Here is a 27,755-nt window from a genome sequence, read left to right as displayed (position 1 = left end):
ATCCAGACATCTTGAATCTTAAGTCACCGTTAAAGCACTACATTATATTATGTCAGTAAATATATTCTAGCTTCTCTCTTGTGAGGGCAGTATAGTGTTGTTTTTTTCCACTCATGACAACCCTGAAGAATAGGATTTCTTTTACATAGCCAGCACAAACAGCCATAGAGGCTTTTTCTCCTTATAACTAAACCTTAGTTATAAAAGTTCTATTTCTTGTTTTATCTTCTGTAACAAAGGATCCCATCACCATCAAACCAAGCTTCAAATCCATATTTGCAACCATAACCATAGTGTATTAATACTATTAAAACACTTAATATAACATGAAACATCAATTGGCACATAATTACAGGAACACTGAAGTTCAAAAGAAGTGGGAATTCTTACCTCTGTAATGATATAAGCAACCACAGTAATAATGCATGCAACCACAAGTGGAGCAGAAAGGAAAAAACACAAAAATCTTGCAACTGAATTGATTGTGAGGATTTCTGGGGCAAAAAGGAAAAAAAAAAGAAACAACACTTTGAAACAAGTCTTGCATAGCTGAAAAAGCTGTCCCCTGTTAATGAATTACTGAAGTGTGCATTTCTAATGTCCGTATCTAGAAGAGAAATTTTGCTAAAAGGTAATGCAAAAGAGTTAATAATCACCAAAAAGAGTTAATAATCACTGATTAATCTCATTCTGACCAAATGAATTTTGTTTAAAAACTATATTAAAAACTAAGAATATAATCTGTATAAGCGAAGCAATGTATCCTAACAGTGGAGTTCAGCACTTTTGAGAATAACCACAGTTCTTACACTGTCTCCTGTGTTTGCTAGTCATCTCTGTTGATTCTGTATCAGTGGAATAATGTTTCTTACTATACTAGTTTAGGAGAACTTAGACGACTATGCTTTCAGTGTATTATGATTTAACAGAAAATTACCATTGCTTCTGTGTTTTTTGAAGTACTTCATACTTCTGACACTCATAAAGCAGTATTAAATACTCAAGCCCAGGACTACTTGCTGTAAAATTCATTTCTCTGCTTTACAGACAGTTACATTTGGATTCCACAAACTTCCCGAGTGGTGTTTTAATTTAATAACTGATTAAATGGATTTCTGCTATAACTGTGCACCATACACCCTGCAGATGGCAGCTGATGACCTAGCAGTGTTTGTGCTTTAGTAGGGGGCAAGTCAAAAGTGCTGGTTAGAAAGAGACACTGCCATTGCTTGAGTGCAGGTACTGATGCTTGGAAAGTTATGGGATAAAAATACCAAGAAAGCTCCAATAGGTTTAGAAATAGTAGTACTTAGTGTTAATGGCATGTCTGCATGCCCAAAATCTGCAAGGATTTAGTCTATTAAAAGTACTTTTGTTCATCATAGCATATCTGCTGGTAGCTAAATTCATTACCTCACAGAAACCAAGAAAACTTCTACAACACATATTCACCTATTGAAAGATGACATTGTTATTTAAACTGTGCAGAATTCCCAAATCTCATCTTAAGGCCACGGAATATAGGGAAAGATTCACAAGCAGGTCTTCGATTCTATTAGGTGTGCAGGCAAAGATGGCCTGCTGACACCTTTGAAGTGAGATTCTCCTGCTCTCCAGACGCCCGCACGTACACCTCGCTCTTACCCATTTCAGTACAACTTCTGAGGGCGCGTGAGGCGAACTTCGCCCCGCAGCTGCTCGTTCTGTTTCGAAACAGCGCCGAGTTCCCCAGACACACTTCCCTCGGAGGGCGAAGAGCCCAACGTTCCCGCGGGCAGCTGCAGGCCGCCTCCCCACAGGCCGCTCCCCCTGCGCGGGGCCGGGGGCTGTGACGGGATCCGGCCTCGGCCCCGCTCCTCACAGCGCCCAGCCCGCCTCCGCCGCAGGAACAGCGTGAGTGGGGACGAGAGGCTCCGAACGGGAGCACCGGGGAGACACGAGGAGGAAGGGCCGGGGGTGGACGGCAGAGGGAGCGGGGCCGAAACAGGCGGGGGTGGGGGCCCGGTGGCAGACCTCCATACGGGCGGCTCCGTGGTAAACACGGCCCCGAGTTGCCCCGTCCGCGGAACGGAGCAGGCCCCGCCACCAGCCTTCCCTGTGAGGGTGGAAAGAGCTCTGCGGGGCTGAGCGGTTGTGCTTGCCCCCAGGGCATGGCCGTGGCGCACCCCAGGCCTGCAGCGAAATTTGTCCGCAGGGCAGGGCGAGGTACATCAGCCTGACTGGTTCCAGCTGCAGAAACTGAGCTTCTCCCACCACTTCTGTAGGCGGATGAACTCAGAGTTACTAGGAAGACTGAAGGCAAAGCTAGTCCGAGATAATTCCACAGCAGATGAATTGAAACGTTGCACGCAGCCTGCAATGAAAAAAAGGGGGAGTTGCTTTACCTGAGGGGTTCATCGCACCTTCACGCGTGGGGCCAGTGAAGGGTGACAGCCAGGAAATGCCTCACTGCTCCCAGGCACCAGGTCTGCGCTGCTGGACATCTCCAGCTGAGGGACACTGCCTCTGCCAGAGGGCATGCGGTCATTTTGGCCCTAGTAAAACAGAAGCAGGAGTAGAATATCAGCCAGTGAGAGTTTCCTTTTAGTTTCAGTATCTGTCCGGAGTTAGCTGGCATTCAGGCAGGAGGCCCATGTGCGGAGATGAGCGTGTGGATCATGTAAGAACTGTGCATTAATACTGAAGTATGTATCCAACTATGTATGTCGGATTTATATTAAAACAAAATGGCCTGAGAGTTGACCACTGCACCTCAGAGCTTTAAAGCACGGAAATTCATGTTTCACCTGCACACTGATTCTCAAAGTCACTTAAATACTGTTGACTGACTTCTTCCTATACACTCTCCTCAAGGGAAAACAGTCTCATTATCTCCTATGGTACTCTGCTACTCCTGTTCCATTTTAGTAAGTTCATTAACGAAAAAGAAAAGGCATAAAGGAAAACATGAAATAACATGTAAATATAGATGTGATGAATATAGTGATGGATTTATGTGATGGAGTAGATTCAAAACACTGCTTCGATAACTTCAGCGGAACATTCCATTTTGCTTTCCTGGCTGGTAGTTCAGCCTCCTATAAATTAGCCACCCCATCCACCTACAAAGCCACTTTGTTACCGTCCATTTTTCAATATGCCTTGCCATGCAAGCAAGGTACCTAGCCTCTTCTCTTTGTTGTGGACTGAGAGTCCTTTAAATCTAAAGTTCTAGGAGTTAGGTTCCAGACACACCTCAACTATTTTTGCTAACTTTCTTGCAGAGAAGGCAAGTTGATTTAATCATTAAACAACCTGTGCAGCTTCTTTCTTTTTCTTTTTCCCTCGCCCTCTCCTTTTTCAAAAGCTGCAGGAAAAAAATAAAAGAGATGGTCACTTTTTAACCATCCTTTAGAAAAATCTCTCTTCACACATAACCCCAAATACTGCATTGAGAGATGTGTTACAATGATGAGCCCCAGTCACCTAACTTAAGAACTCACCCACTTTTAGCCACCTAGTGTATGATTAAATATGCTGTGCTTACATTGTAGCAATAAAGTTTTCATGCTGAGGTTATCCTCTTTATTCCCATAAGAACACAGTCTATAAGCTCTTTCAACAGTATCTACCTGTAAAATACATACAATTTTTTCAAGTGAGTTCAAATTTTGAAGCTCTGGTGCAATAAATGAATGTATTTTATGTTGCTTTATGCATTCCTGCAGAGCTGTTTGCTGACTGATAAGGAACCTTTTATTACTTATGAACATAAAAGAGTCATGATATGCCAGAACCCAGATAAAGTCTTCCAGTAATATCCAGTAAGGGCCAAAAGACAATGTTTTGTTGGTGGCAGTTACAGAGCATTTCATTAGAATCAAGCTTTTTAAACCTTCCTATTTCTACATGTTTTACTTTGGCATAGCCACCACAATATTTAATAGAGCTGGCCATTAAGTTCAGTCCTGCGTAAATTTTATACTCAGCATGCCCAGCAATTCTCAGAGCTTCAGACAATTGTACCTACTCAGATAACAACTTAATTTTTGCAGTTACAGGCAGGAAGCCAACCAAAACCTACTTTTGTTGAAATAACTGATTTTAGGAAGATGACATGGGCAGTAAATTTTCCCCTTCAAAAGAGCAGGTTAAAACTAAGGGAAAGTTTAGAAAAATGACTTACTAGATTAAATTTTTCTGATGTTATTCTGTTCAAAGACTCCTGCAAAATTCCCCAAGACTGTAAAAGAATTTAAGCAATGATAAAACTGTGTACTCACAGACAGCTGCACAGATTATTAGAGAGCAAAGTATCATCATGTTCTAGTTTCAGAAAGCAATGACCCCGTCAGCGTAAGTTTGAATTGCTCTGTGAGTTTCAAAGTATGCACATATGAGAGCCTCTCAACTAGTTAGCTTTCAAAAGGGTCTACACTTCAGTAATAGTGTCCTAGCATTAGGCAGGACAGAAACAGTACTGTAATATCAGTGTTGCCTTTGGAACATCATTTGAGCTAACATCTTCAGGAACTCAAAAGCTGCTGCTTGTGCTGTATAAAACCACAGAACTACAGCCTCTGGGCACTACCCTCAGGTCTCTGAGGCAGAGTAACTCTAACTGAATGCGATTCCAGGGATTCTGCACAGTCTGCCCTTCTTATCACCAACAACTAAGTAGGTCATGGCTGGTAGCCAGCAGTCTGGTTAGGAGGCACAATAATATTTAATGGTATGATAGATTTTATGCCAAAATCAGTAGGCTAATATTTGTTCCAGAATCTGGAAACTCTTCTTCCTGCCTAATTAGTAAACATCAACATCAGAGGAATTCTGCTTCTTCAGGAAAGTTCAAAACTTTACCTCATAATGAAACTCCCCTAGAAAAAATAAAATAAAATAAAAAAACAGAAAAGAAAGAAAAAGAAAAATATCTCATTATATAGGGACAAAGCATTTTTCCCAGATTATCAGTGCCTAGGCCCATATTGTAGTAAAATCCCTTGTAAAATACCTGATTTTCCTGAAACAATAAAATCTACAATCTGCCAGTTCTCTAAGTCAGTCACATCTTCTTAGAAATGTAACCATCTTCATTACAAATAAATCAAAACACATGAAACCTTTCTATCTTCCTCTGCTGTAACGCAAGAAATCACCAGTCTCCTCCCTTGCAATAATTCTTTTAATATTCTCCACCTGTAAAAGATGCCTCCTACCTTCAGCTGGGATCCATTTGAAATTAGTCATGTGAGAATCAGGTGTGTGAACTCTTGGTTTAGACCTATCTCCTGCATGCTTTTTTTTTTTTTTTTTTCCTGCTAGGCTAAACTGTTTTCACATGTAGAAGTGCGTTCACATTCACGTTCTAAAAATGTCAGGATTTGTACAGCCTATTAGAAGCTTTCCTAGAGAAAAAAATAAAGCTTATTCTCACACTTACCTGAGGAAAAAAAAAAAGTAATTGATATCATATATTACATTGTAAATAAATATGGTTCTTTATGGAAGATTTTTTAACATTTCTTAGAGACTGCATCTAATTTTGCTCCAGATCCTGGGCTTGTGTGTGCTTTCACAAACTTGAGAGGAGGTATCTCTCACAGAAACTTTAGAGTTTCACTTCACAAAAGGAATAGAGTTCTGTTCCACCTTTAAGAAGAAAAAGCTGATTATTTCAGCAAAAGTCATGTTTTCATGTTTGGTTTGGTTTGGCTTGGCTTGGTGAAGATAAATAGATATTTTCCAAAATACAGGGTTAATATGAAATACTGGATAACTATGAAACTTCAATGTATGAAAATCAACATTAACAACCTAATTCCTTTGGAAAAAAAGAATAGATTTCATGAAGAAAATATAGTGTTGAATGTATTTCCAGGAGCAATCTCGCCTACCTTTTTCAGGTGGCAATACATTAGAGGATATTAGCTTCTGCATAGGTTGCTGTCTGTAGAACCTCCAGCAAATCTTTAGGAGCCATGGGCCAGGAACAATTAGTTTTTACAAGCCTAGGATATCTAACTGTTTTTACTCATTGTTTGTACAGGAGTAATGGTTTTAAAGGGAGAAAGCAAGAGAAACACTCTTCAAACAGTGCCAGTACTTACAAGATAAAAATGAGCCATGAAAATCTTGCATGTAGTCCCTGTACCTGAACTGCCTGAGCACACAGCTAAACCTGTGTTGTTTGCAAGGTCAACAGGCTTTTCTGAAGGTAAATAATTGCCATTCCTACCAAGCCTCAGGACCTGGTGGTATCACACCGTAGCTGTATTCAGAGCACTCTTGCAGGATCTGGGTTTAGTTATAAGGGAGAAAGCCACAGATGTACAAGTGTTGCCTTTACCTACTTTAGGAGACATTCTTCAAAAACAGTAATTTCTGTATTTCCAGCTGAATCTTTTCCATGGTTATAAATTGACTGTGCAATACTACTGACTCACAAACTTTTAGGGGAATTTATGAGATTGTTGTTTTTCTTAAATTCTTATTCACTAGCAGCAGATAAAGAGAGACTACCAGGTAAGCAAAGGTTTCCATCCTTCATGGTTTTGGCAAATACTTGACGATGTGCTTCAGGTGTTTATCTCATGAACCAGAAGCAGATCACAATCAGACTGCATATAATACAAAGTAGTATGTCACTCAACTGGTTTGTGTAGTGCATTAAAAAAAACCAGCAAGCTTCAGAGTAAATGTTTACTGTCTTATTGGCATTGTAGTTAAACTTTTGAATAGTGAGAATGAGCAAAGTACAGAATTTTTACCTGAAAAATGCTAGAGGTTATACACTGTACTAATGATTACATTTTAATTTTGACTTTTTTGTTGTTTTTCCTAGGGCAAAACGCTGGATTTTTTTTAAAGTTCTGCAAGAGTAGTGTTATTAGTTAAGATGTCCTGCTTAATCAGTGGAGTTAAATATTGCAGTCCTATGAATCAGATGCACAAAGTAACAGGAGCTCTGTTTAAAGCACGCCTATTAAGGAACACGTGGGGCATCAAGGAACAACAATTAAAAATCTCACGTGCATTGTCTCAGCTTAGTTCTGAAAAGGCAAACTCTTATAATTATGTCGTCGTTGGAGCTGGATCAGCAGGGTGCGTGTTAGCCAACAGGCTGACTGAAGACCCTCACAGTACTGTACTGCTTTTGGAAGCCGGCCCTAAAGACACCCTTTTAGGTAGTAAAAGACTACTGTGGAAGATTCATATGCCTGCTGCATTAACTTATAACCTCTGTGATGAGAAATATAACTGGTATTATCATACGACTTCACAAAAGCATATGGATAACAGAATTATGTACTGGCCCCGAGGAAGAGTGTGGGGTGGTTCCTCTTCTCTCAATGCAATGGTATATATTCGTGGGCATGCGGAAGATTATAATCGGTGGAGCAGAGAAGGGGCTATAGGATGGGACTATGATCATTGCCTGCCCTATTTTAAGAAGGCACAAACACACGAACTGGGCTCAGATCAGTATAGAGGTGGAAAAGGACCTCTGCATGTGTCGAGAGGGAGAACAAACCATCCTCTTCATCAAGCATTCCTGGATGCAACCCAGCAAGCTGGGTATCCCTTCACAGATGATATGAATGGCTATCAACAAGAAGGATTTGGCTGGATGGACATGACCGTACACCAAGGTAAATTATAAAGGCTTCCTTGAGGAATTTGTGTTTCTGACCCACCAGAAGTACAGAGATAATTTTAGAATACAGACATAATCTGCACTGAATGCTATTTGGTTGTTTGGATTGACAAACAGCTACCAAACTCTCAATTTCACCTACTCATTTCACAGCAGTTTGCTGTCAGTCTAGAGTGTATTTCATTTGCAAATGTATTGGCATGCAGATCTTGAGTTAAATTTGGGAGAACAGATTTTCAGAATGTCATTGTGAAGTTTGTTATGTTAAAATATCTAGTTATTACATATCAAATAATATTTGCTTTGAACACTATAGAAAAATGCTTTTCTTGTATAAACATATTGATAGGTATTGGTGAGAATATTGAAGAAAACTTAGTACAACTATTTTGGTTTTTAATTTAAGTATACATTGCAGGTAAAAGATGGAGCACAGCTAGTGCTTACCTTCATCCAGCTATATCACGCCCAAATTTGTCAGTTACCGAGAAAACACTTGTAACAAAAATCTTGTTTCAAGGAACAAAATGCATTGGTGTTGAGTATGTGAAGAATGGACAGAGTAAAAAGGTACGAGATTTTTATTTTCTGGTATGAAAGACATTATACAAAGCAAAAGTTATAAATTAATAAATAAAACAAGTATGTATATATTACAAGTGATGCTCTACTTTGTAAAATGTCAGCTTTTCAGAAATCTTGTTGTATCTACCAGTGTATGATTCTTTGTGAGTTACTTACAGTAGATGATACTTCAGTTGTATTAATTTAGAAATTATCTCCACTTCAGAGTCACAGTATTTTCAGAATTGTTTTTCTGAAATACCAGCACCCTACAACGTACAGAGATAGTATCCAGTGTCTGTTCCAGCTCAGAACGTTACACAACTCTCTTGCACAATATCAAGTTATGGCTTGTCTGCTCATATTGAAAGCTTGATCGTTTCTCCTTAAAGAAACCTCTAGTAAGATAGTAATATATTTGGAGTAAGAAAAATGTGAGGGTGGGGTGTCTAATCTCAGTCAGAATTGTATCTGAATAGAAGCTCACTTACATTCAGCTCAAGCTTAATAACGTTAGGACTTTTCTGTTCATTTCATTTTAGGCTTTCGCCAGTAAAGAAGTTATTTTAAGTGGAGGTGCCATAAATTCTCCACAGCTACTTATGTTGTCTGGGATTGGCAATGCAGATGATTTAAAAAAACTGGGGATCCCTGTTGTATGCCACCTTCCTGGTAATTTTATTATTTCTTTCAACCTTGTATCCTCCTAAGGATTCAATTCAAAGTCTATTAAATTGAACAAATCCATGAATTTTGGTTGGCTTTATGTCAGGTCATATGGACTGAAATCAGCAGTGTTACAAATCAGTGGAAACATGCATTGATTTTAGAACTGAGCAATGCCCCCCTACAGTTTCTCCGCTATGTTTGATAGCAGAAAACACCTTTCTGAAAAATGCTACCAAGTGGCTTTAAAGTAAAGCTGCATACTTATAATTATTAGAATTTTGGATGAGGGGTTTAGATCCACAAGAGCTTGTATCAATTTTCGTTGTTGTATATATTAAAAGATGGAAAGAACAACATGAATTTCTTTAAACTAGAAAATCTAATACTATATTCAGCAGTCAAATGTGGTAATTTTAGAAAAAATGATACATCTGCCATTTAACTTACTATTTTTGTTCTAGTTTTTTTATGTTCATTTAAAACCTGATTATGACATGAGCAAAAGGCTGATGATATGGCTCATGGTCTTGGTCCTAGTCATCACTGACCTTGGAAGAGGTTGGGTTAGTTTTCATTTATGCTGTTTTCTGGTAGCAAATTTTGAGTATAATTGTTCTAAGTGAAATAATTTTGTTTTCTTTTTCCTTTCTTCTCCTTCTTGACCCTTTTTAATCTTTTAATCAGGAGTAGGCCAGAACCTTCAAGATCATTTAGAAGTGTATGTCCAGCACAAGTGCACGAAACCTATTACTTTATATAGTGCACAGAAGCCAGTTAATATGGTGAGGATTGGTCTAGAATGGCTTTGGAAGTTTACAGGTATGAAACAAAGTATTCAATTCTCTTACCACTGATTGCTTCAGAATCATTAAAGCTTTTTATCTGTGAATTTCTAAGTCTGGGATCCTTCATATAAAATTATTTCACGTCCTTTAAAAGAACTGGATCTTGCAAAGGGCCTGAAAGATTACTTTCTCATAAATCAGAGTATTTTAAAGCAGTTATTATGTCTTAGGTATCAAGAGAGGTTTTTATAAAGTGTTATTTAACACATTTGTATCTCCACTTTAAGAAAATTAACTTTTAAATCTTCGTGGCACCAAGAAAAGCTGTTGGGGAAAAAAAAAAGAGGAAAGAAGTTTATTTAAAAGTAGATATTGCATAGTTAAAAATATGCTGTGAACTGAATTTATTTTTCCTTATTCTTGTCACAAAATAATTATTTTGCTGTAGAATCCCTCAGAGTAACTTTTGTTAAAAATGACACTCTCATTTTATAATAGTCCAGCTTTATTTTCTAATAATCCAGACTTTAAAAAGAATCTATCCAAGTAATCCTTGAAATCATTAAAATAGTTTGACCAAACTCAAAGCCTTCATCTCTTGCTGAATCATGATGTTAGTAGCTGGCCCAAGGTGATGACTTATGCTGTGTATGTGTGGCATTTTATGGTGGAAGTAATGGTCACGGAGGGATGAATCATGGTTTTAAATGGATCTGAAAATAACATAATATGAAGGACATTGTAGTCTCTTCATCTTTCCCCTTCAGGGTAGGCACTGTGGATGTCTTTGCCTATTACCTGTGACTGATGGGATAGCTATGCTTCTTCTCTTGGAGCATACAGTGCAAAGATATCAGGATGCTGCAGCTGGTTCCCTCCACATCTGGCAGTCTCAATACTGAATCTGCCTCTGGAGTTAGGCTGCAGGCAGTGCTTCTGCCAGTTATACTGCGATAACTGCAACATCCCACTGACAAATAACTGGAATTTCCAAAGTTATACAGAATTGCATTTACCTAGTGATTAAGAAGCTGGTGAAAGTGATTCATATTGTTTACACTGCAAGCTGTTCCTAAAATGTTTGTATTCTTTGCAACTTTTACTATATATATGAATTGTGAGGGCTGCTCTGAAAGTAATACCTCCTGTTTGATGATGTTGGCCCATGACATCAGAGGCAGATTGGTGTTATGACAGTAGACATTGAACCTTCCCACCAATATCCTGTGACATTCTGTTGCCGTGACAGCAGAGGGGCAGTCTGACAAAATGAAAAGAAGCAAAGATATGTAATTGAATTCCTCTATGTAGAAAAAATGGCACTCACTGGCATTCATCAATGCTTGCTTAATGTTTATGGAGACCGAACAGTGGACATTAGCACAGTGAGGTGGTAGGTGGTGCGTTTTAGCAGTGGCAACAACAGTGTGAAAGACGAGCCATGTTCTAGACAGCCATGCTCAGCTGTCACACCATGAAATGAAGAGCATTTCAATCAGCTCATCTGTATGAATCAACAGATTACAAACAGGGAACGGTGTACAGAGCTGAATATTGGCTGCAATGCATTGAAAACAAAGGTGGCAATATTGGAATGCCAGAAAGTTTGTGCCAGGTGGGTCCCATGAATGCTCACACAGGAACAGAAAGAACACCACATGCAATTTTGTCAGGTCCTACTGAACCAATACATGGCTGAAGGTGACAGTTTCCTGGATCACAGCTACCAATGACAAGATGCTGTGTCACCACTGTGAGGTGGAGTCAAAACAACAGTCCATGAAGTGGCAACATGTGAACTCCCCATTGAATAAAACGTTCAGGATGCAGCTCTCAGTGGGTAAAGTGTTGTGCAGTGTATTTTGGATGATCTTTATGGATTTCCTGGAACACAGACAAACCATCTTTGACTGCTATATCATGATGTTGGCTAAGCTGAAGACTTGAACTTCCAGAGCAAGGCCAGAGAAGACAACTTTCTTTTGCAACACAATAATGACAGGCCCCATACCAGTCTGACGACAGTGGAACACATTACCAGTTTTGACTGGACTGTCCTACCACACTCTCCATATAGTCCAGATTTGGCACCTTCTGACTTCCATCTGTTCGGGCTGATGAAAGATGGACTGCATGGGCAACATTTTCCTAGCAATTATACCATCATATCAGTTGTGAAACAATGGGTCACCTCTGCTGGTGCAGATTTCTATGAGCATGGCATGCAGGCTCCTGTTCATGACTGGTGAAAAAGTATTGCTAATGGTGATGGCTACATATTGAAAAACAGTGTTTCATAGCTGAAAATTTGCTCTATAAAACAGTGTTATTGCACTCTTTGTATCCATTGTAGTTTCCATGGAAATAAATAGGAGGCATTACTTTCGGAGTGACCTATTATCTGTAGTAAAACAAGTTAAAAAGAAGTAAGTTTCTTGCCTTTCTGAGATCTTGTAATGGCATTTTATCTCTCAATTTCACTCTCTAGGTTTGGGAGCCACTTCCCACTTAGAATCTGGTGGGTTTATCCGAAGTCAGCCAGGAGTTCCTCACCCTGACATTCAGTTCCACTTTCTCCCTTCTCAAGTGATTGATCATGGTCGAGTTGCCTCCACAATGGAAGCTTACCAGGTGAGTTTTTTAAGAACATATTCCAGTAATGTTCTGTAGTCCGTATAGGAAGTAGATTGATCTTTTAATGTGGTCATTTATAATTTGGCTGTACACTGTGAAATACCTTTTTCAGCACAGAGAGTTGGCTTAACCTCCTGCACTGGGAAAAAAGTCAGTGATATTTGATATTTTGATATTTTGATATTGCTACTAAAATTATGTTGTTTTTTATCTCTGTAAATGTGTTTAAGTAATTGCACTATTGAAGTGCCGAAGTACTGTTCATTAGGACACTGTTGTGCTAGGTGTTGTACAAAACTAAACCAAGGTGTTCCTCCTTCCACTGCAGTTTAGGCAGAGGTTTAAGCAAAAATATATGAAGCCACTCATTTATTTATTGGCACAAATCCAGCCTCCTTTTTAAAATGTGACTTTGATCCAAAAATCTGTGCTAATGGTGAGGAACTGTTCCTGAATATACATGTTCTTCTTGCTGATCTCTTCAGTGATTATAGTAATATGATCTGATTGCATTAGAATGCTGTTCTACTGCTAAATTGGAATGGTTGTATTTTAAATTTAGAAAAACAGCTGTAAGTTGAAAAGGCAGATATATTCTATCTCCCTTATGGAATATAATATTTAATTTGCAAAGTCTCTCCAAACTGAAAAATAAGTAAAATGTTCTAAATTTGGAAATGCATCTGGTGAGATTTTGTCATGAGTATAGGGTGGGTATTGCAGGTCCACGTAGGACCCATGAGGAGTGGAAGTGTGGGCTGGCTGAAACTGAAGAGTACAGACCCAAAGGACCATCCTATCATTGAGCCTAACTACTTGTCAGCAGGTAAAAGCAGCTTCTCCACTATCTGATAACAACTTATTTCCTGCCTGGTACGGTACCAGATTTTCACATCTACTCAACATCAGTTCAGAAGTGATGGTTGGTGCATTGTTATATATTTTTTTTAAAGTCAGATAATATCGAAGAGGCCACTGTCCAAAGAACTGTGCATATCTGAAGAATTCCTTCCTGGAGTGCAGTCAGAGACAGTGGGTATAGCAAAATAAAGAGCAACTCTTCAGAGCTCACCTATTTCCTAGTGAGCGCATGCGATATATGTAGCTATTTTGCTCATAGTGAGTATAAATCTATGTGATTTTTTTAAAATGTTCTATTTTGGCATTCAGCAATAAGTGAGAGACTTCCCCCTACCCTTCTCTCTTTTATGCTATTTTCTTTTTTTCTGTTATGTAAGAGTGTACTTAGAGCCCTCTTATCTTCTCTCCATGCAGAAAGAGATATTTGGGAATTCCGCCAGTGTGTCAAGTTGACCAGAGAGATCTTTGCTCAGAAAGCTTTTGAAAAATTCCGTGGGCCTGAAATTCAACCAGGAAACGATGTTCAGTCTGACAAAGAAATAGATGCCTTCATAAGACGGAAGACTGATAGTGCTTATCATCCCTCTTGCACTTGTAAAATGGGTCAGCCTTCAGATAGCACTGCTGTAGTTGATCCCCAAACAAAAGTAATTGGTGTTGAAAATTTGAGAGTAGTAGATGCTTCAATAATGCCCAGTATAGTCAGTGGGAATTTGAATGCCCCTACTATTATGATAGCAGAGAAAGCTGCAGATATAATTAAGGGGCTCCCGTCACTTCAGGAGAAAAATGTTCCTGTATATAAGCCCAAGACCTTGGAAAGACAACGATAAACAGTGTTGTCATCCTTTCACGTTTTTGCCACTTAGTTTTTCATCTGCGTGTTTGTATCTCACATTAGAAGTGCCAACAAAATAAATGCCATGGAAAACAACTTATCATAATAAAGCAGCTATTCATTTGGTCCATTCTGTTATATAGGATTATCTAATCTTTTCTTAAATTAGTTGGCTTAAGCTGTTTATTTTAGTTAGACAGGAAGAGATTAATGTGTGTTATTTTGAAAGTCTTTATGATATGTCTTATTATTTAAAGGAAGAATTTTTACTGTTTTGAGTATATTATCCAGGATAACAGCTACTCAGTAATTCCCACATTCTGCAAAGTAAATGTAAGCATTTATGTACTTACAGGCAAAAGTAGTAAGTATCAGAATTCATAGGAGAGACACCTACATGTCCAGAATTTGTCAGGTGTGTGTTTTTTTATGAGAAGAACGGATAATTTACAAATCCTTACTAAAAAGTTACACTTTACCATACTTAGCAGTCTTAACTATATAGCATTTAGGAACAAAGACACACACTACATTTATCAAAAACTATTTTTTTCTAATAAATGCAGAACCAGAACTGATAATTATAAAAATGCATTAGAAAATGGGGCATTCCCCTTGCTTTTTTTTTTTTTGATTTTTCAAGAAACACAGTAGAATTCAGTTTGCAATTTAAGCTCATTTAGTTGTGCTGCTTTATCTTGTACCACAGTAAGGGGTCCACACTCCCACTAATTTCCATAAAGTTACTGATCTTTGCTCAAAGATGAGTGCATGAAAAAGATACTCAATAGTGCTGGACTATCAGTCAAAATTCATTAAAAATATTTATAGCTGAGGTAGCTTTAAAATGGAAGTTCACTCAAAATAACTGCATGAAATAAGATCTCAATTATATGAGGGGAGATCTTTTTGAATTCAAAGGCAAATGACTTACTCAGTAAACCAATGCTATACTTCAGTTAGGACTTAAATCTTTTACTCTCTTCAGATATGTCAAGCAAATACATGGTCTTCATGGCTGTTTTCTGTGTATGTCTAACTTACTGGTGATGAACTGAAAAATAAACAAACAAAAATAATACAACTAAAGAAATTGAATTCATTAGCTGGAATTGAATTCATTCAATTGTATGGATTTGTTAAGTATTCCAAAATAACTTTGGACTAAGTAGCTGTTGAATTATAAAGCAAATGCTTCTGTAGCTTCAGGTTGCTCAGTACTTCTCGTGAACAGAATCAACTTTTTTTTCCAGGAAAAGTGGAATTTTACACCATTTGAGCAGACTGAAAAAAAAAATAATAAAAAAAGCTGCTGACTCAGATGTTGGCTAGAGGGACAACTGCAGATGTTTAGGGCAGATTTTTCTACCTGGTGCTGCTGCAAAGCAATGGTTGGAAGCCCTGCTGCTAGCTGAGAGAAAGGCTTTAATTGATCAGAGTATCTGTATAAAGAATAAACAAAAATTCTTAAGATGGAAGAGCATAGAAGTGAACGTCACTCCCAAAGGAAGCAGGTAAACCCTTTCTATGTACGTTCTGTATCTGCCTGGAATGTGGGGAACAAAAAGAATCTTTTAAGTCAGAGGTGATTGATTGGCTGTATTAGTAAGACAATTCACCTGACACAGCTGTGCCTTTAGGGAGAGCATGAATTATGTATAGTGTGCCATTTTTATAGCAACTAATAGCTTTTCTTGAGCACCTATCTATCTGAGATATTCACTTAAAGAGATTCACTGTATCTTAGTGTCATTTACAATACAAACTATTAGGGATGTTCAGAATAATATACAGTGATGAGACTTACCAGGGTCCTGTGCAGTTGAGAGAAGCAGCGATTTGGAAAGATGTAACACTGAAGTTCCTGCATTTGCAGATTCACAACATGGGTTTCCATTCTAAACATGTAGCATGGGAATTGTTATTATGCAACTGCAGAGGATTAACTAGTCACTGTATTACATAACTTATTACTTGAACACACAGAGCTATCATCTACCATTATGTCAAGTTCTAAGAGATTAGGAAATAGCAAGGTCAGCTAAACATAAAATCGCATGTGTCTTATCTTCATGTGTCTTGCTGCATTTTACAATCAAGGTACACATTATTGCTGCATTGTGTAATCAGACAAGCAGGCATTTGTTCTGAACCATCATCATCTTTTCTCACCATTCTAAACATATAGTCCTTGCAAATTATTCCCCTTCTAAACATTTGAAGATTTTTTTCATTGCGGTGAAGCTGTAGTTGCCTTATTAATTTAGACTTCACTGCTACAGAACTTCATGGCTCCTTTATGCATTTCCTTTGATGCAGTCCTAAGGAAATTCTTCAGGTATTTGAAAACGTTGTCGCCCTGCGATAATCTTTAGGTAGCATCAAGCAGCCATTAGATTCTCCCGCACTGTATCTGTCTGCTGGGATTGAATTTCTGTTAAAATTGTTCTTACTCTTAGCAGAGTTCAGTCTGCTAAGAGATACTTAGAACAGATACATAATGTTCTAACTGCTTTGTGGAGCAGGGGGAGCCTGCAAGTTAAACATTAGCCATCTATACACCTTGCTGAATGATGCAGATCGCAGGCTGGTGGTCCCAGAATTTTACTTACTTAACAAAATCATATGGAGAATAAACAAATATTATTTCCATTTCTATTCAGATATTATTTTTTCTATAAATAACCAGATGACAGAGTTCACTGTAAAAGCTGTTTGATGTAAGAATTTGCAAGTTACTAGACCTGCCAGCCTGGCTTGACCCAGCAATGGTACTGAGTGACAGCACCAGCACTTCCACGGTAACAGCTTGCTGCCGGTGCTTCGGAGACAGCTGGATGTGTCTGGCTGGGGACAATAAGATTAAGAAAGAAAAGTGACCAAACTCATTTCTTTTTGTACATGGATCTCAGTTCAAATTGCTTTAGTATGAGAAGTGCTATTAAAAGCGGCAGAAAATAGCAGTATTTATAAAGCTGTATTTTGTTTAATTTAAGGACACTCAAGATTTTGTACACCAGAACTTCTGGTGTTTCTCCAGCTTAAATTACTTTCCAAGTGTATGACTTCAATTACTTACAACTAAGGCAGCTATATAAACACTGGGGAAGTAAATAGTGGGCTTCCAATAGATATTTTCTGTGAAAGAAACATATTATTTATACATCTTATTAAAATAATAGTTATGTAATGTGGATTTTTGGGAGAAAAAAACATTTATGCATCTTACTAATAGCTAAAAAGTTACTGCAGAGACAACACAAGCATCTTATTACAGTATTCTATCTTTTAGTCTGTATTGTTCTGTCATCCAACCTCCAAAGAAAGGACAATGTTCAAATATGAATATACTTGGTACAATTTTTAAGTGAATATAGTTCACTTAGCTGTACTTAACTCCTTGCTAATGGGCAACTATGATGCTTTCTGCCATTATACTGGTATGTAAACAGATCTGGGAAATCATGATAAATGCATTAATTGTTGAGATCACTTTCATTTGCAGCATTCTAAGGCTGCCAGTTACCATATAATTGTGCATATATATGGCTTACTCTTTTTTCTTTACACTTCTGTGGTAAAATGGAATGGGTATTCTATCTATAGTTACACCATTAACTATATAGAACATGGCTTGTAGCTGAATTTCCTCCATCATTTATGTTTGTAAGGACTGTTTTCTCATAAAATAGTATATCTGCCCTCAAGAGTGCCTTTCCCACTGTTATTTCTGTGAAATAAAATCTGAAAGCTTTATTTTGGTATCCTAAACTTTGCTTCTGTAAGCTGAGATGGGTGACAAAATGACTGAAGTGGGTAACCCACACAAGTGACAAATAAGCACAACAGATTTAGTCCTCACATTTTAAGGGATTTTAGTCAGATTTGCCTGATTGCTTCCATAGATGTACACCTCTGGGAGCATGAATCCCCTAGAGTGTCCTCAGGAATACAGCCCTTTTTCAAACAGATGCTCTAATCACTTTTCTCCTTCCTGGTTAACAGCAATTATTCATAAAGAACTTGTGCACTATAATACTGTAGATTGGTTATCAAATTCCATGTGTTCCTGCCCATTCTCCAAATGGTGCAAACAGAATTTAACCTTTGGAGCTTCCTGCTGAAAAACTGTTAGTAAAAGGAGTCCCAAGTATAATAAAATTATTACACAGTTTTATTTTGAAGAACATTTTGCATTTGTTTTAATACAAAATGATTTAGGTCAAGAAAGAATTTACAAACCTTTAAGTTCTTATCCTGGCATTTGAAATAAGAATGATTCCAGAGGAAGTCTGTAAGCTATTCATAGGAAATTGTCATTATGTACAAAATGTTTATTGACATGTTTTAAACATCACATTTGTAAAAATGTGAACTGGATTGCTATCTAGCATATGAACTACAGGTAAAACCTGATAATATAACTTGTTAGAACAAGTCATTGTTATCCAGTGCTAACAAAATAGACAGTAGCTTTCAGTATTTTTTGATTTTCCTCCAAGGTTGTATTAGCCTCAAAGTCATTTCAGGGTTTTACTGCATTGTGAACAATATCTCAGCCCTCTTTTGATTGCATAAAAATAAATCTTTAAATTGTACACATAAAACAGAAAGGTAGAGGCAATAAAGTAGTATACTCTTTATATAATTGATTTTTTTGGTTCTGTGAAGAATCATTTAATCATATTTCTTTTTCTAAGCAGAGTAAGCAGTACTGAAGTAAAGCACTTTCATTTACCTATGAAACAGTTTCTGCCCTAGATGCTTTCTATCAAAGTAGGGTACATAGGTAATGTACTTTGTCAAAATAAACTGTTCCATGACCAGTAGTACCCTGGCATGAACTTGCCAATTTTTTAATGATTTTAATATTTCAGTAGCATGGGATTAGTACAAAAATAAAATTACAGCTTATTTTTCAATCAAAATGTTAAAATAATTTGAAATCTTTTACCTTTCCAAGTATAAGACTGCAAATGGTCAACTGTGCATCCCTTACACAGAGAGATTCATTTGACACTGTTATGTTAAAAAAAAAAAAGTGTTGTCAAGTTCAAACTTGACACTTTATCCCAAAAAGATTTACAATGAGAGGTGGCTCTATTTAAATATTTATGCTATAGTTCTATATATTCCAAGTAAAAATACTCATATCTAGAATTCTGTGGAGAGTTACAATAATTAGGGTCCATAAATATTGCTGCAGTTCAATTACGGTACAATAATTACAAAATATAGAACATCTCTTTACAAATACAAATCATTGTATATTACAATTCATTTACAATAATTTCTACTATATAATTTTTAGCAAACTATCTTATCTAATTCTACTTTAACCTGGTTGCAAGTGCATTAGTAAGAATGCAATTATTCCAGTATATTTTGCCCTTAACGTGATAGTCATAAAACAGACTATCTGAATGATATTTTCCTATGTAAACTGGTGTTACATATGACGGAGTATTCTTTATATAACTTCTTTTTCCAATGATCTCTAACAGGTAGAGCATGACAAACCATGTTTTAGAAGAGCATTAAGAAAAGAAATCAGGAGGCAGGTTTGAAAACAGTATTAGAATAGATATGCGATGGACAGCTGATATGCTCTTGAGTACTGAGGTAATGACATTATTGGTTGTCATCACTCACCTCGTGTTGTGCTGGACTTACACATTTTCACTGACAAAATCCTGCTCTACCATGAAGGACAGCAGCACAAGGTTGAAAGACAGGCAAGATATTACACCTCAGAATCCCATTCTAGCCCTCAAAAAACGGATTGTCAGAACCTGCTTCTTTTCAAAATAACCTTATTCCTACAGAGAAACTGAAGATTCTGTGGGAAGAGATGATGTGCTGCAGCTCTGATCACATTTCAGCAACCCGGAGATAATCTGTTTATTAGTTATGGCTTCCTTGAGGTGTGACATCACTTGTACAAAACTTGATTCGTTAACTCCAACTAGTGCCTAGCATCTTTAAACTATGAGGCACTTTTTCTGTTATTAAAATCATTTCCCTTGCTAAATACTATAAGCTTGTAATGCATATCATTTCATCAGCTAAGTCTTCTTCATATCGTCCTGGTTCTGGTTCTTCATCACTGTAGCCAGGACCAAAATCTTGAAGTTCATAATCTTGTCTGCTTAAAATGGGAAACATATCCCCATTGGTCCCATTGCTAATATTTCCATTGAGAAGATTACTTGCTGCACTTTCCATCTCATCGATAGTCATGTCACAAGCATCAGCAATCTCATGTTTTGTAGCTGAAACAAATTTAGGGTCCTTTGCATACCTTCCTAGGCCTTCAGATATAAGTACCTGGCAGATGGAGAGGAGAGAATGAGATATAAAGCAGAATTATGGAAGAACAGACATATCATAAAAACATTTTTCATTTGCGGACAATACTAGAAACTCCATGCTAAATCAAAGCAACAATCAAATGGCTTCAAACTACACGGTATCAGTTATATGGTATTGTAACTGATAATGCAATACATCTAATTGTTTTCATTAGAAACTTAGGAGGAGTCTGATGAACATAGGACAACAACTACTAAATCCCAGAGGATAAAACTGGGGCAAGTTGCTGAAACGGAATTCTAGACACATTCTAGGTATTTTAGAATACATGGAAGAAGGATGCCGAAATCCCATTTGGAAACAGTAAAGTATATTGTTTAGCTTGTAGCAATAGAAAGAAAATAATAGATGGAAGCAAGAACAGTAACTATGATACTCAGAAATGCAATATGTTATTAATAATAATAATACAAAAGAATTTCTAACATTCCTTAGTACACCTGGAAATCAATTCTGGTTGTCTTTGTTTACCCTCTCTGCAACTAGTACACACCAATTTCATAGAGTTCATGTTCTTTTAATCAGATTACTGCAAAAATGGGGATTTATACATATAAAATAATATAAATAAATAAATGGAAATAAAGCAGAGAAAACAAATTTATGCATCACTGGCTCTTGTGAAAGGATATTTCACAATTGATCCGCATTGGCTAGAAAGCTTAAAGTTCATTTAAAATCCTGCCCTTGATGCGTTCCCAACTTTCCTTCTGCTGAGTTCTTGCAGCCTGCCTGCCAGCCCTGTGACACTGACACTATGATTTTGGATTCCACTGAAATTCTTTACAGCGTGGCAACCGAGAAGTTTTCCTGTCTTTACTTAAAAACAGTTTCAGTTGACAGTGAAAATATCACATTTTCAGAGAGATCGTGTAGACTGAACCATAAGCATTTTAATGTTAACAAAAAGGCTAAGCAGAAACTCTTGATGACCTCAGAGGTTTCTGTAATACTTACCGCTTCTACCAAACTGTCTGCACTCCTCTGTTTGTCGCTGTGTTTATGCCTAAAGTCATTAGGTACTGTTAAATTGGCTGGTGTAAATGTTCGGTAGGAGATATCAGGGTCATCTGTGTACCAAGAGCTCCTGTGCAAGGAAGGCAGGCTACCGTTCATATGTTCTGTAGATTCAGCCCTGTCAACTTGGATTAGAGGTGTATAATATGGAGTGCGGTCCCTGTTGGGAGGGGTTGCAGGTGGGGTAGCCCATGAACGCGTGGAACGACTTGGTGAATGTTTATGAGCTTTACTGGAATCCAGACCTGCAACAGCCATGACCTGGAATGGGGAAGAATTTTTAAAGTTAGTGATTTCAAACACTCCAAGTCATACTCAATTCTGATTTCAGCAGTCAGCTCAAACCAACTCTTCAGGCAGCTGCTATGCAAAGTTTATATTTTCTGATGTTTAGAGTCATGTAAAAGAGGAACAGAACTGAAAATAGTAAATAGAGAGCATAAAATGGTATTTTTTTTGTTATTATAACTAGTTTATGTACCTTGCTTTCTTTGGCCTCTGAGGAAGAGGGACCTATTCACCTGGCATCATCCAGAATTTTTAAAAAACTTTTTTTATTGCTATAAAACCTCTGCCTGAGGCTCAAGCAGGGGACAGCAGACTTGTGCCACAGAAAGATTTTGTTTGGTCATACGAAACTAAACTATTCCATTTAATATGATGTAATTAAAAACATTAACAAAAAATTAACAAGACCACGTCACAAGTCCTAGTTTAGATCAAGTAAGTAGGCATAAATAGCATGTAAACAGGAAACAATAACGTGATTCACAAAAATTAAATTCAGCTATAGGACAAAGAATATGGATTTATTTATATTCACCATATACTGCCTATGCTTATTAAAAGATCTGGATTATTCCATAGCATCCTCATGCATTAGAATTAGAATGCATTAGACCACCTAGTACTATATCTATGCATAATCCTCCGATACTGTTTCAAGAAACAGTGAAAGTCAAAGATACAATATAGAAGATAAGAAGATGTAATTCATTATTAGTTACATAAAGTCCTGGATTTACCTGCTGTTGCATTAAGTGAAGTGGTAAAGCAGTGCGATGGTGGAAATTTGGAGAGAGCGGTATGTCATCCTGACTACTCTGTCGGCGGAGGCATTCAAAATTAAAGGAAGATCGTCTATTTGCTGTGGGGAAACCATAATTCATTAGGAAAATGGAACAGTTTTCCTTAAAGACTGCTGTTTGCAGAATTCCACTGTACGACAACTATCACACAAAAAAATATGCTACTGATAAGAAAAAGAGTTTGCTAACAGAAGAAAGAAGTTGTATATAAGATAAAGAATAGGTACATTGCACGAGCAAATGCAGTCATGGGCAGAAATATGAGCAGCCTAACAGGGCAGAATGTGAAGCAGTCATGTTTATGAAGGAAGCGTTTTACACTTCTGGAGATTGGTTTTGATACTTGACTTCAGAGTTTTGCTGTACACTGCTGTGAATAGTTAAAAATAAGAGTTTATTCTTTCTTCTCCACACTTCTAAATTCTTCCTTCTAATGAGTCAGACTTCCAAATCCCTAGCTTATAAATCAAAAACCCACAACCCCACACCATTAAGCTCACTCTTGGTTCTGTTTTCCCTGAAAATCACTGAATTTCAGTCTGTAATGTTTACTGAAACAGTAGGAGGTATATGGAGGTAATCTCAGTGTCATTAAGAAGCATGGCTGTTAAGGGGCAGGGAGGTGCCAGCAGATGAGACAACAGCAATGCTGCACATCTGTCGGTGCGAATAAGGAAGGCTTGGACTGAATCCATCTGATAAATGTTTCAAAGAAAACTAAAGCTGCATTCTACCTTGTTTCTTCCTCATTTACCAGTTCAAGTAAATCAGCAGTTACATTGATTATTTTCATGCTATTGGATCAGTGAGGCAAGAGATATTAGACTGATTTGTATGTTAAGATCTGTAGATTCTGAGACCTCTCAGGAATCTGCTAGCAATATTCATTATGAAACATCAAGTTTAAAATCCAAGTTACAAATAAGCTTTTTAAACTGGAAAATATTTTAATGAATTAATTCATTCTGGATTTGCAAACAAAATGTTCTTAATGTACGTACATGCTGGTGTTGGAGGTAGCAGCCGTCTCCTAGGAGATCTTTTTGTATCATAACAGGTCTGTGAGTCATCTTCCTCAAAAAACCCATGTGGGTGATGGTAACCTTTTGGTCTCTCAAAATCTGAGTCATGGCAGTGATGTCTACAGTGGTAATCATACACATGCCTGAGTTCAAGTGCAATAAAGAAAAGATTAGTTCAGAATTTCTGTAAGTTGAGTGGTTTAGATTTCTTCTTGAAGATACCCCAACAAAACCAGGTATAACTATATTATATAATTACATGACATAGTTTTAAAATCAATATTGTGTATACAAACAGATTTTGAGATAGCATACATTTTTCTATTAGTGTAATTACATAACATATTGTCAGATTAAATTTTTATCAAAGTATATTTCCAATGAAGTTATTCCTACCAATAGAGGCTAAACTGAATGTTGCTTAAAAAAACAATTCTAAAACCAAAATTATGTTCTACTCCTGTCATTCTTTTTTTTGAACCCTGGCAGGGGAGCACAGAAATTCAGAACACAGAATTCAGCCTTCCGCACTCTTCAAACTTCTTTTGTTAAAAATCTACTAGTAAGAGTTTTTGGCTGTAATTTTCATACAAAAATGAGTGTCCTGAGTATTCTGTAAAACTCAGCTTTTATGCAAATCTTAGCTTTCACACAATCCAACAAGATGCAGATTAGGGTGCCAATCTTGTCAAAATTCATATGGCTAATAAGGATAGCATAGGAGGAGAATAAAGCATGTCTGGCGCTAGTGCATATTTGTTTAAGATAAAATGGAAATAAATTCCTCTATTTCTGGGCTGTCATTCAATATTAAAAAAAATACTAATAGAAGCATAGAATATTTTTGAGAAGGTGTTGAATTTACTTAGCAGAAGGGAAGCTGTTTTAAGGAAGATAACCAGACAACAATTGACTCAAGATTTTTTCAGTCCAAACGCAAAGTTCAGATCTGATGTTGCTGAAGGAATGTCACAGTGGTGTTAGTGAAGCCAAACTAACTTGGGAACCACAGTTCTAAAGTTAGAAAAACCTGCCACAGTCCATTCCCAAAGAAACCGAGTGAAAGTTGCAGTAAAAAAAGTTAAAATTATCAAAAGGAAATCAAGGATTGATATTCTTAAGTCTAAAATTAAGATCTGAATGCAAAATTAAGAACAACAAAGCTCTACTTGACAGAAATACTACAATTAACTAGGCTACCACTCTGGATTTTGGCCTGAGAAAATATAATTGAGTCAGAAATCTGAGAGGAACTGGGTTATAAAACTACAACCCTGCAGTTACAGCACAAAGCATCAGATCAATACAAGTTTCCACATTGCTCAGTAATACAAACATGTAAGCAATGCCAGCGTGCTGACTGAAATGCCATCTATGACATTTCCATAAAGACTATGAACAAACGATAAAAACCATCTGTTCCCAGCACATAAAGGCCAGGAGAACCATGAGAGTGTTAAGTGTGTGTATTAACAAGACAGAAAATGGCGCCAAGATGAGGATGATTAATGAAGTAATACAATGAGAACTTTCAAAAGAAAGATACCCAATTCTGCATCAGTTGAGTTAATATTAGCACTAGTTTATACTCAGTTCAAATGAACTTTCTGCTTTGCTTTAAATTTGGTAAAGAAATTCTGCTGGATTCAGCATTTGATGACAAACACAAAGGTCCTTGGTACATCCACTCTTCTTGTCCATCATTTTGCTAACCAGTAGCTGTGGAGTATTAACTTTATTAGAGGATTTTCAGTGCAGCTGCGCTCAGTGAAGCCTACGTGGATGAGTACATCAATTACTGAACTCCCTTCCTCAGTTTAACAGACATACTCACCTGCTTCCTGACAACATGCTGTCTTCCTCATAGTATTCTTCCCCACTATAATATTCCTGTTCTCCCAAATAATGATCATCATTGCAATAGTCTCGAATGTCACGTTCTTCACGGCAGATAGTCGGTCGACGGCCATCACCAGAGTCAGACCTGTAAGCAGCAAGCAAACGCTTGGGACTGATTATGGTTTATACGTGAGACCTTTTAAGATGCTTTCAAGAAAAAAAAAACAAGCATTAATAACTCTTGTAGGCAGAATGTGACTTTATAGTAAGTTCTGCAGAATACAGCCCACAAGTAGTTGACCTGATACAAATATGGAAAGATGGGGGGATGCATATTTGGGATACAAATATGAAAATGTGGGGATGCTCTGTGAAGCCAAATACATTTGACGAAGACATTTTTACAAAACATAAGTTCAGAGTACTTGGTAGAATAAACCTCTCTGAAATGTCTCAAGTTTGTGAAATAGCTAAAAAAATTAAAGAGAACTCATTGAGGTCATCCAAGAAAAACACAAACTGGATGTGTAAATCTAGACACTGCGAGCTACCACAGAACGCACATTTTGCAATGAATTTCATATAACACGCTATATCCAATTTTAAAATCTTGCCTTAGCAAATATTCAGACATAAGACCAGGAGAGGTGTTGTGCCCCTGCAAATGCAATCTCAAACAATATTTACAGAAGCTATCATCATTATCTTTCCAGTCTATGCAATTCAATTTTAAACCAGGACTACCATCAGGTGTGATCTTCTGTCTGCTGAAAACAGCACAAACCTGCCTGGACTTTTTTAACCAGAGGATTACTCTTCCAGAACTGGCAAAGAAAAATGTGTCTTAGAAATATTCCCATATTTTTTTCATCATATGCATTGTAAGACAGTTAATTTTTAAAACTATACTTTTTTTTTTTTTAAAGAAAGAAAAAGGGAACTACATTGTAAACACAAAAAAGTTAACTCACCTAATATATGTTTCATAGTAGCGGGTTCTATCCAGGTAAGCCATGAAATTATGGAGAAAGATATTTTATAATCAAATAGTTTTGAGAAACTCATTGGTGATTATAATGCCTGTAAAGTAACTACTACTTTAAAGATAATTTTTAAAACATATTAAAATTATAAACTTTTCCCATATATTACAGCTATATTTTAAGTTTCATATATCAATAGGGAACTGAAATGAAGCTAAATATAACAAACTAGTTTCATGTAGAACAAGTTTTCTTACAGAGTATTCAAAATGTATGAATTCCTTTAAAAGCAAATACACATATGTAAATTTACCTCCTACTGCTTGGCCTTCTTCGCTTCTCATGGTCAGCTCTAGAGTACGAATGGTAACCGTTTTCAGATCTATGCTCATGACTTCCAAAATTAGCGTGTTTTCCATGAACAACTTTGGACACATTGGCATTATTGAGATTAGCATTCGTTGAGTTTGGAACTTGTTTTCCTACTGAGTTGTGGTTATGATGATTGTGGTACACAGAATTTCCTGTCTGATGATACATATTTTTCTCAGTATCGCTTGCAGATGGAATTGAAGGCCGCTGCACGTGTAAGGGACGGTGTGTGGTGTTGATCTGCTGAAATGAATCTCGTCTGTCACTGCTAATATGGTTTATATGGTTGCCAAAGAGGGCACCATTCCTCTGTTTTAGGGGAAGAGAAAGAAAAAACAAAATCAGATACCTTAGTAGAACACATTTTTGACTGATGATTATTTACTTTTCTTCTACATGTGTACAAAGTAACAATTCAGCTACACTGTGAATTTCCTTTCTAATTTTACAATGCTTCAGATGGCATCTCCTGACGTGATAGAGATGTGATTGTGGCAATGACAACATTTGGATTTCAAAGTCAAATCAACATTATGCAGTGAACGTTATTCTTTTTCCATACACCTGTGACATCCAGCTTTCTCCATGTTTCATTATACAGGAGAAACCCAGATTCCTGTACACGAAGAACATGCACCAAATTCCTCAGAAAGGGACATGTCTGTGTAATTCTCAAAAAAGTTTTTGTGGAATTCTTCTATTCTCTCAGAGCATTGATTTGCAACAGGCGTCACTCAGACAAGATGGAGTGCCATGCAACAGCTTGCAAGCATATCTCAAGTAGACAGCATTAAGCTTCAGTGATTCCATTCTTCCTTCTTGCAGAGGAACAAGAAAGAGCAGTAACTCTTTATCAGCCCTGAGAGTGTAATGGATGGTGAGAAAGAGAATGGAGTGATAAATTATGGCTATGTCATGCAGCTCTCTTTTACATCTAACCCAGATTATGTGGCCTCCCTGTCTAGCCAGGTGTGGGTCCTGGATGACAGCAGTCTGTCTTGAAGCTCAATCTAGAGAAGACAGGACGTAATGATGATTGGCAGAGAAACACATCCACTGCTGGTCACTGCAGCAC

The 27,755-nt window shown here is 37.3% G+C and overlaps 3 protein-coding genes across 12 annotated transcripts in view; 1 reads left to right on the top strand and 2 right to left on the bottom strand.

Moving 5' to 3' along the window:
- Positions 239 to 5,255, bottom strand: LOC110404746. Of its 3 annotated transcripts, XM_021409361.1 has the most exons (4): positions 4,994 to 5,255; positions 2,450 to 2,534; positions 1,645 to 2,353; positions 239 to 494 (listed from the first exon to the last, which is right to left on the bottom strand). In XM_021409361.1, exons 2-4 carry the CDS (start codon positions 2,525 to 2,527, stop codon positions 265 to 267), a joined length of 1,017 nt encoding a protein of 338 aa, XP_021265036.1. In that variant the 5' UTR covers positions 2,528 to 2,534; positions 4,994 to 5,255; the 3' UTR covers positions 239 to 264. The 3 variants fall into 3 exon arrangements, 2 of the variants coding, with proteins under 2 accessions (XP_021265036.1, XP_021265035.1); XM_021409360.1 differs by lacking the exon at positions 4,994 to 5,255 and having other exon boundaries at positions 2,450 to 3,189; XR_002442474.1 differs by lacking the exon at positions 1,645 to 2,353 and having other exon boundaries at positions 388 to 494; positions 2,385 to 2,534.
- On the top strand, positions 494 to 18,176 carry CHDH (choline dehydrogenase). 3 transcript variants are annotated; one of them, XM_021409358.1, is made up of 9 exons: positions 1,794 to 1,893; positions 6,029 to 6,196; positions 6,824 to 7,631; positions 8,055 to 8,206; positions 8,743 to 8,872; positions 9,554 to 9,688; positions 12,143 to 12,285; positions 13,012 to 13,114; positions 13,564 to 18,176. In XM_021409358.1, exons 3-9 carry the CDS (start codon positions 6,878 to 6,880, stop codon positions 13,980 to 13,982), a joined length of 1,836 nt encoding a protein of 611 aa, XP_021265033.1. In that variant the 5' UTR covers positions 1,794 to 1,893; positions 6,029 to 6,196; positions 6,824 to 6,877; the 3' UTR covers positions 13,983 to 18,176. The 3 variants fall into 3 exon arrangements, with proteins under 3 accessions (XP_021265032.1, XP_021265033.1, XP_021265034.1); XM_021409357.1 differs by lacking the exon at positions 6,029 to 6,196 and having other exon boundaries at positions 494 to 1,893; XM_021409359.1 differs by lacking the exons at positions 1,794 to 1,893; positions 6,029 to 6,196 and adding an exon at positions 6,468 to 6,504.
- The window catches only part of CACNA1D (calcium voltage-gated channel subunit alpha1 D), a 168,918-nt gene continuing 161,036 nt past the window's right edge, over positions 19,874 to 27,755 (bottom strand). For 4 of the 6 annotated variants that reach the window (XM_021409351.1, XM_021409350.1, XM_021409349.1 and 1 more), the window contains 7 exons: positions 26,622 to 26,989; positions 26,297 to 26,323; positions 25,321 to 25,470; positions 23,466 to 23,629; positions 22,402 to 22,523; positions 21,317 to 21,637; positions 19,874 to 20,314 (listed from right to left, as the gene is read on the bottom strand). In XM_021409351.1, the coding sequence (XP_021265026.1) occupies positions 20,021 to 20,314; positions 21,317 to 21,637; positions 22,402 to 22,523; positions 23,466 to 23,629; positions 25,321 to 25,470; positions 26,297 to 26,323; positions 26,622 to 26,989 (1,446 nt within the window). In that variant the 3' untranslated portion in view covers positions 19,874 to 20,020. The remainder of the gene's footprint in view (positions 20,315 to 21,316; positions 21,638 to 22,401; positions 22,524 to 23,465; positions 23,630 to 25,320; positions 25,471 to 26,296; positions 26,324 to 26,621; positions 26,990 to 27,755) is intronic. The other 2 variants (XM_021409355.1, XM_021409352.1) reach the window with 1 other exon arrangement.

Source organism: Numida meleagris, chromosome 11 (assembly GCF_002078875.1).
Source record: "Numida meleagris isolate 19003 breed g44 Domestic line chromosome 11, NumMel1.0, whole genome shotgun sequence".
Classification (NCBI taxonomy): domain Eukaryota; kingdom Metazoa; phylum Chordata; class Aves; order Galliformes; family Numididae; genus Numida; species Numida meleagris.
Note: the sequence above shows the minus strand (reverse complement) of the source record. Positions and strands in the feature narration are given on the sequence as shown.

Coding starts and splice junctions, on each gene's coding strand:
- LOC110404746 (XM_021409360.1), bottom strand. CDS start 2,617: ATGCCAGCTAACTCCGGACAGATACTGAAACTAAAAGGAAACTCTCAC. Junction 2,354..2,449: donor AGACCTGGTGCCTGGGAGCA/GTGAGGCATTTC, acceptor TTTTCATTGCAG/GCTGCGTGCAACGTTTCAAT. Junction 495..1,644: donor CAGAAGTTGTACTGAAATGG/GTAAGAGCGAGG, acceptor TTTTTGCCCCAG/AAATCCTCACAATCAATTCA.
- CHDH (XM_021409357.1), top strand. CDS start 6,878: ATGTCCTGCTTAATCAGTGGAGTTAAATATTGCAGTCCTATGAATCAG. Junction 7,632..8,054: donor GGACATGACCGTACACCAAG/GTAAATTATAAA, acceptor TATACATTGCAG/GTAAAAGATGGAGCACAGCT. Junction 8,207..8,742: donor AGAATGGACAGAGTAAAAAG/GTACGAGATTTT, acceptor ATTTCATTTTAG/GCTTTCGCCAGTAAAGAAGT.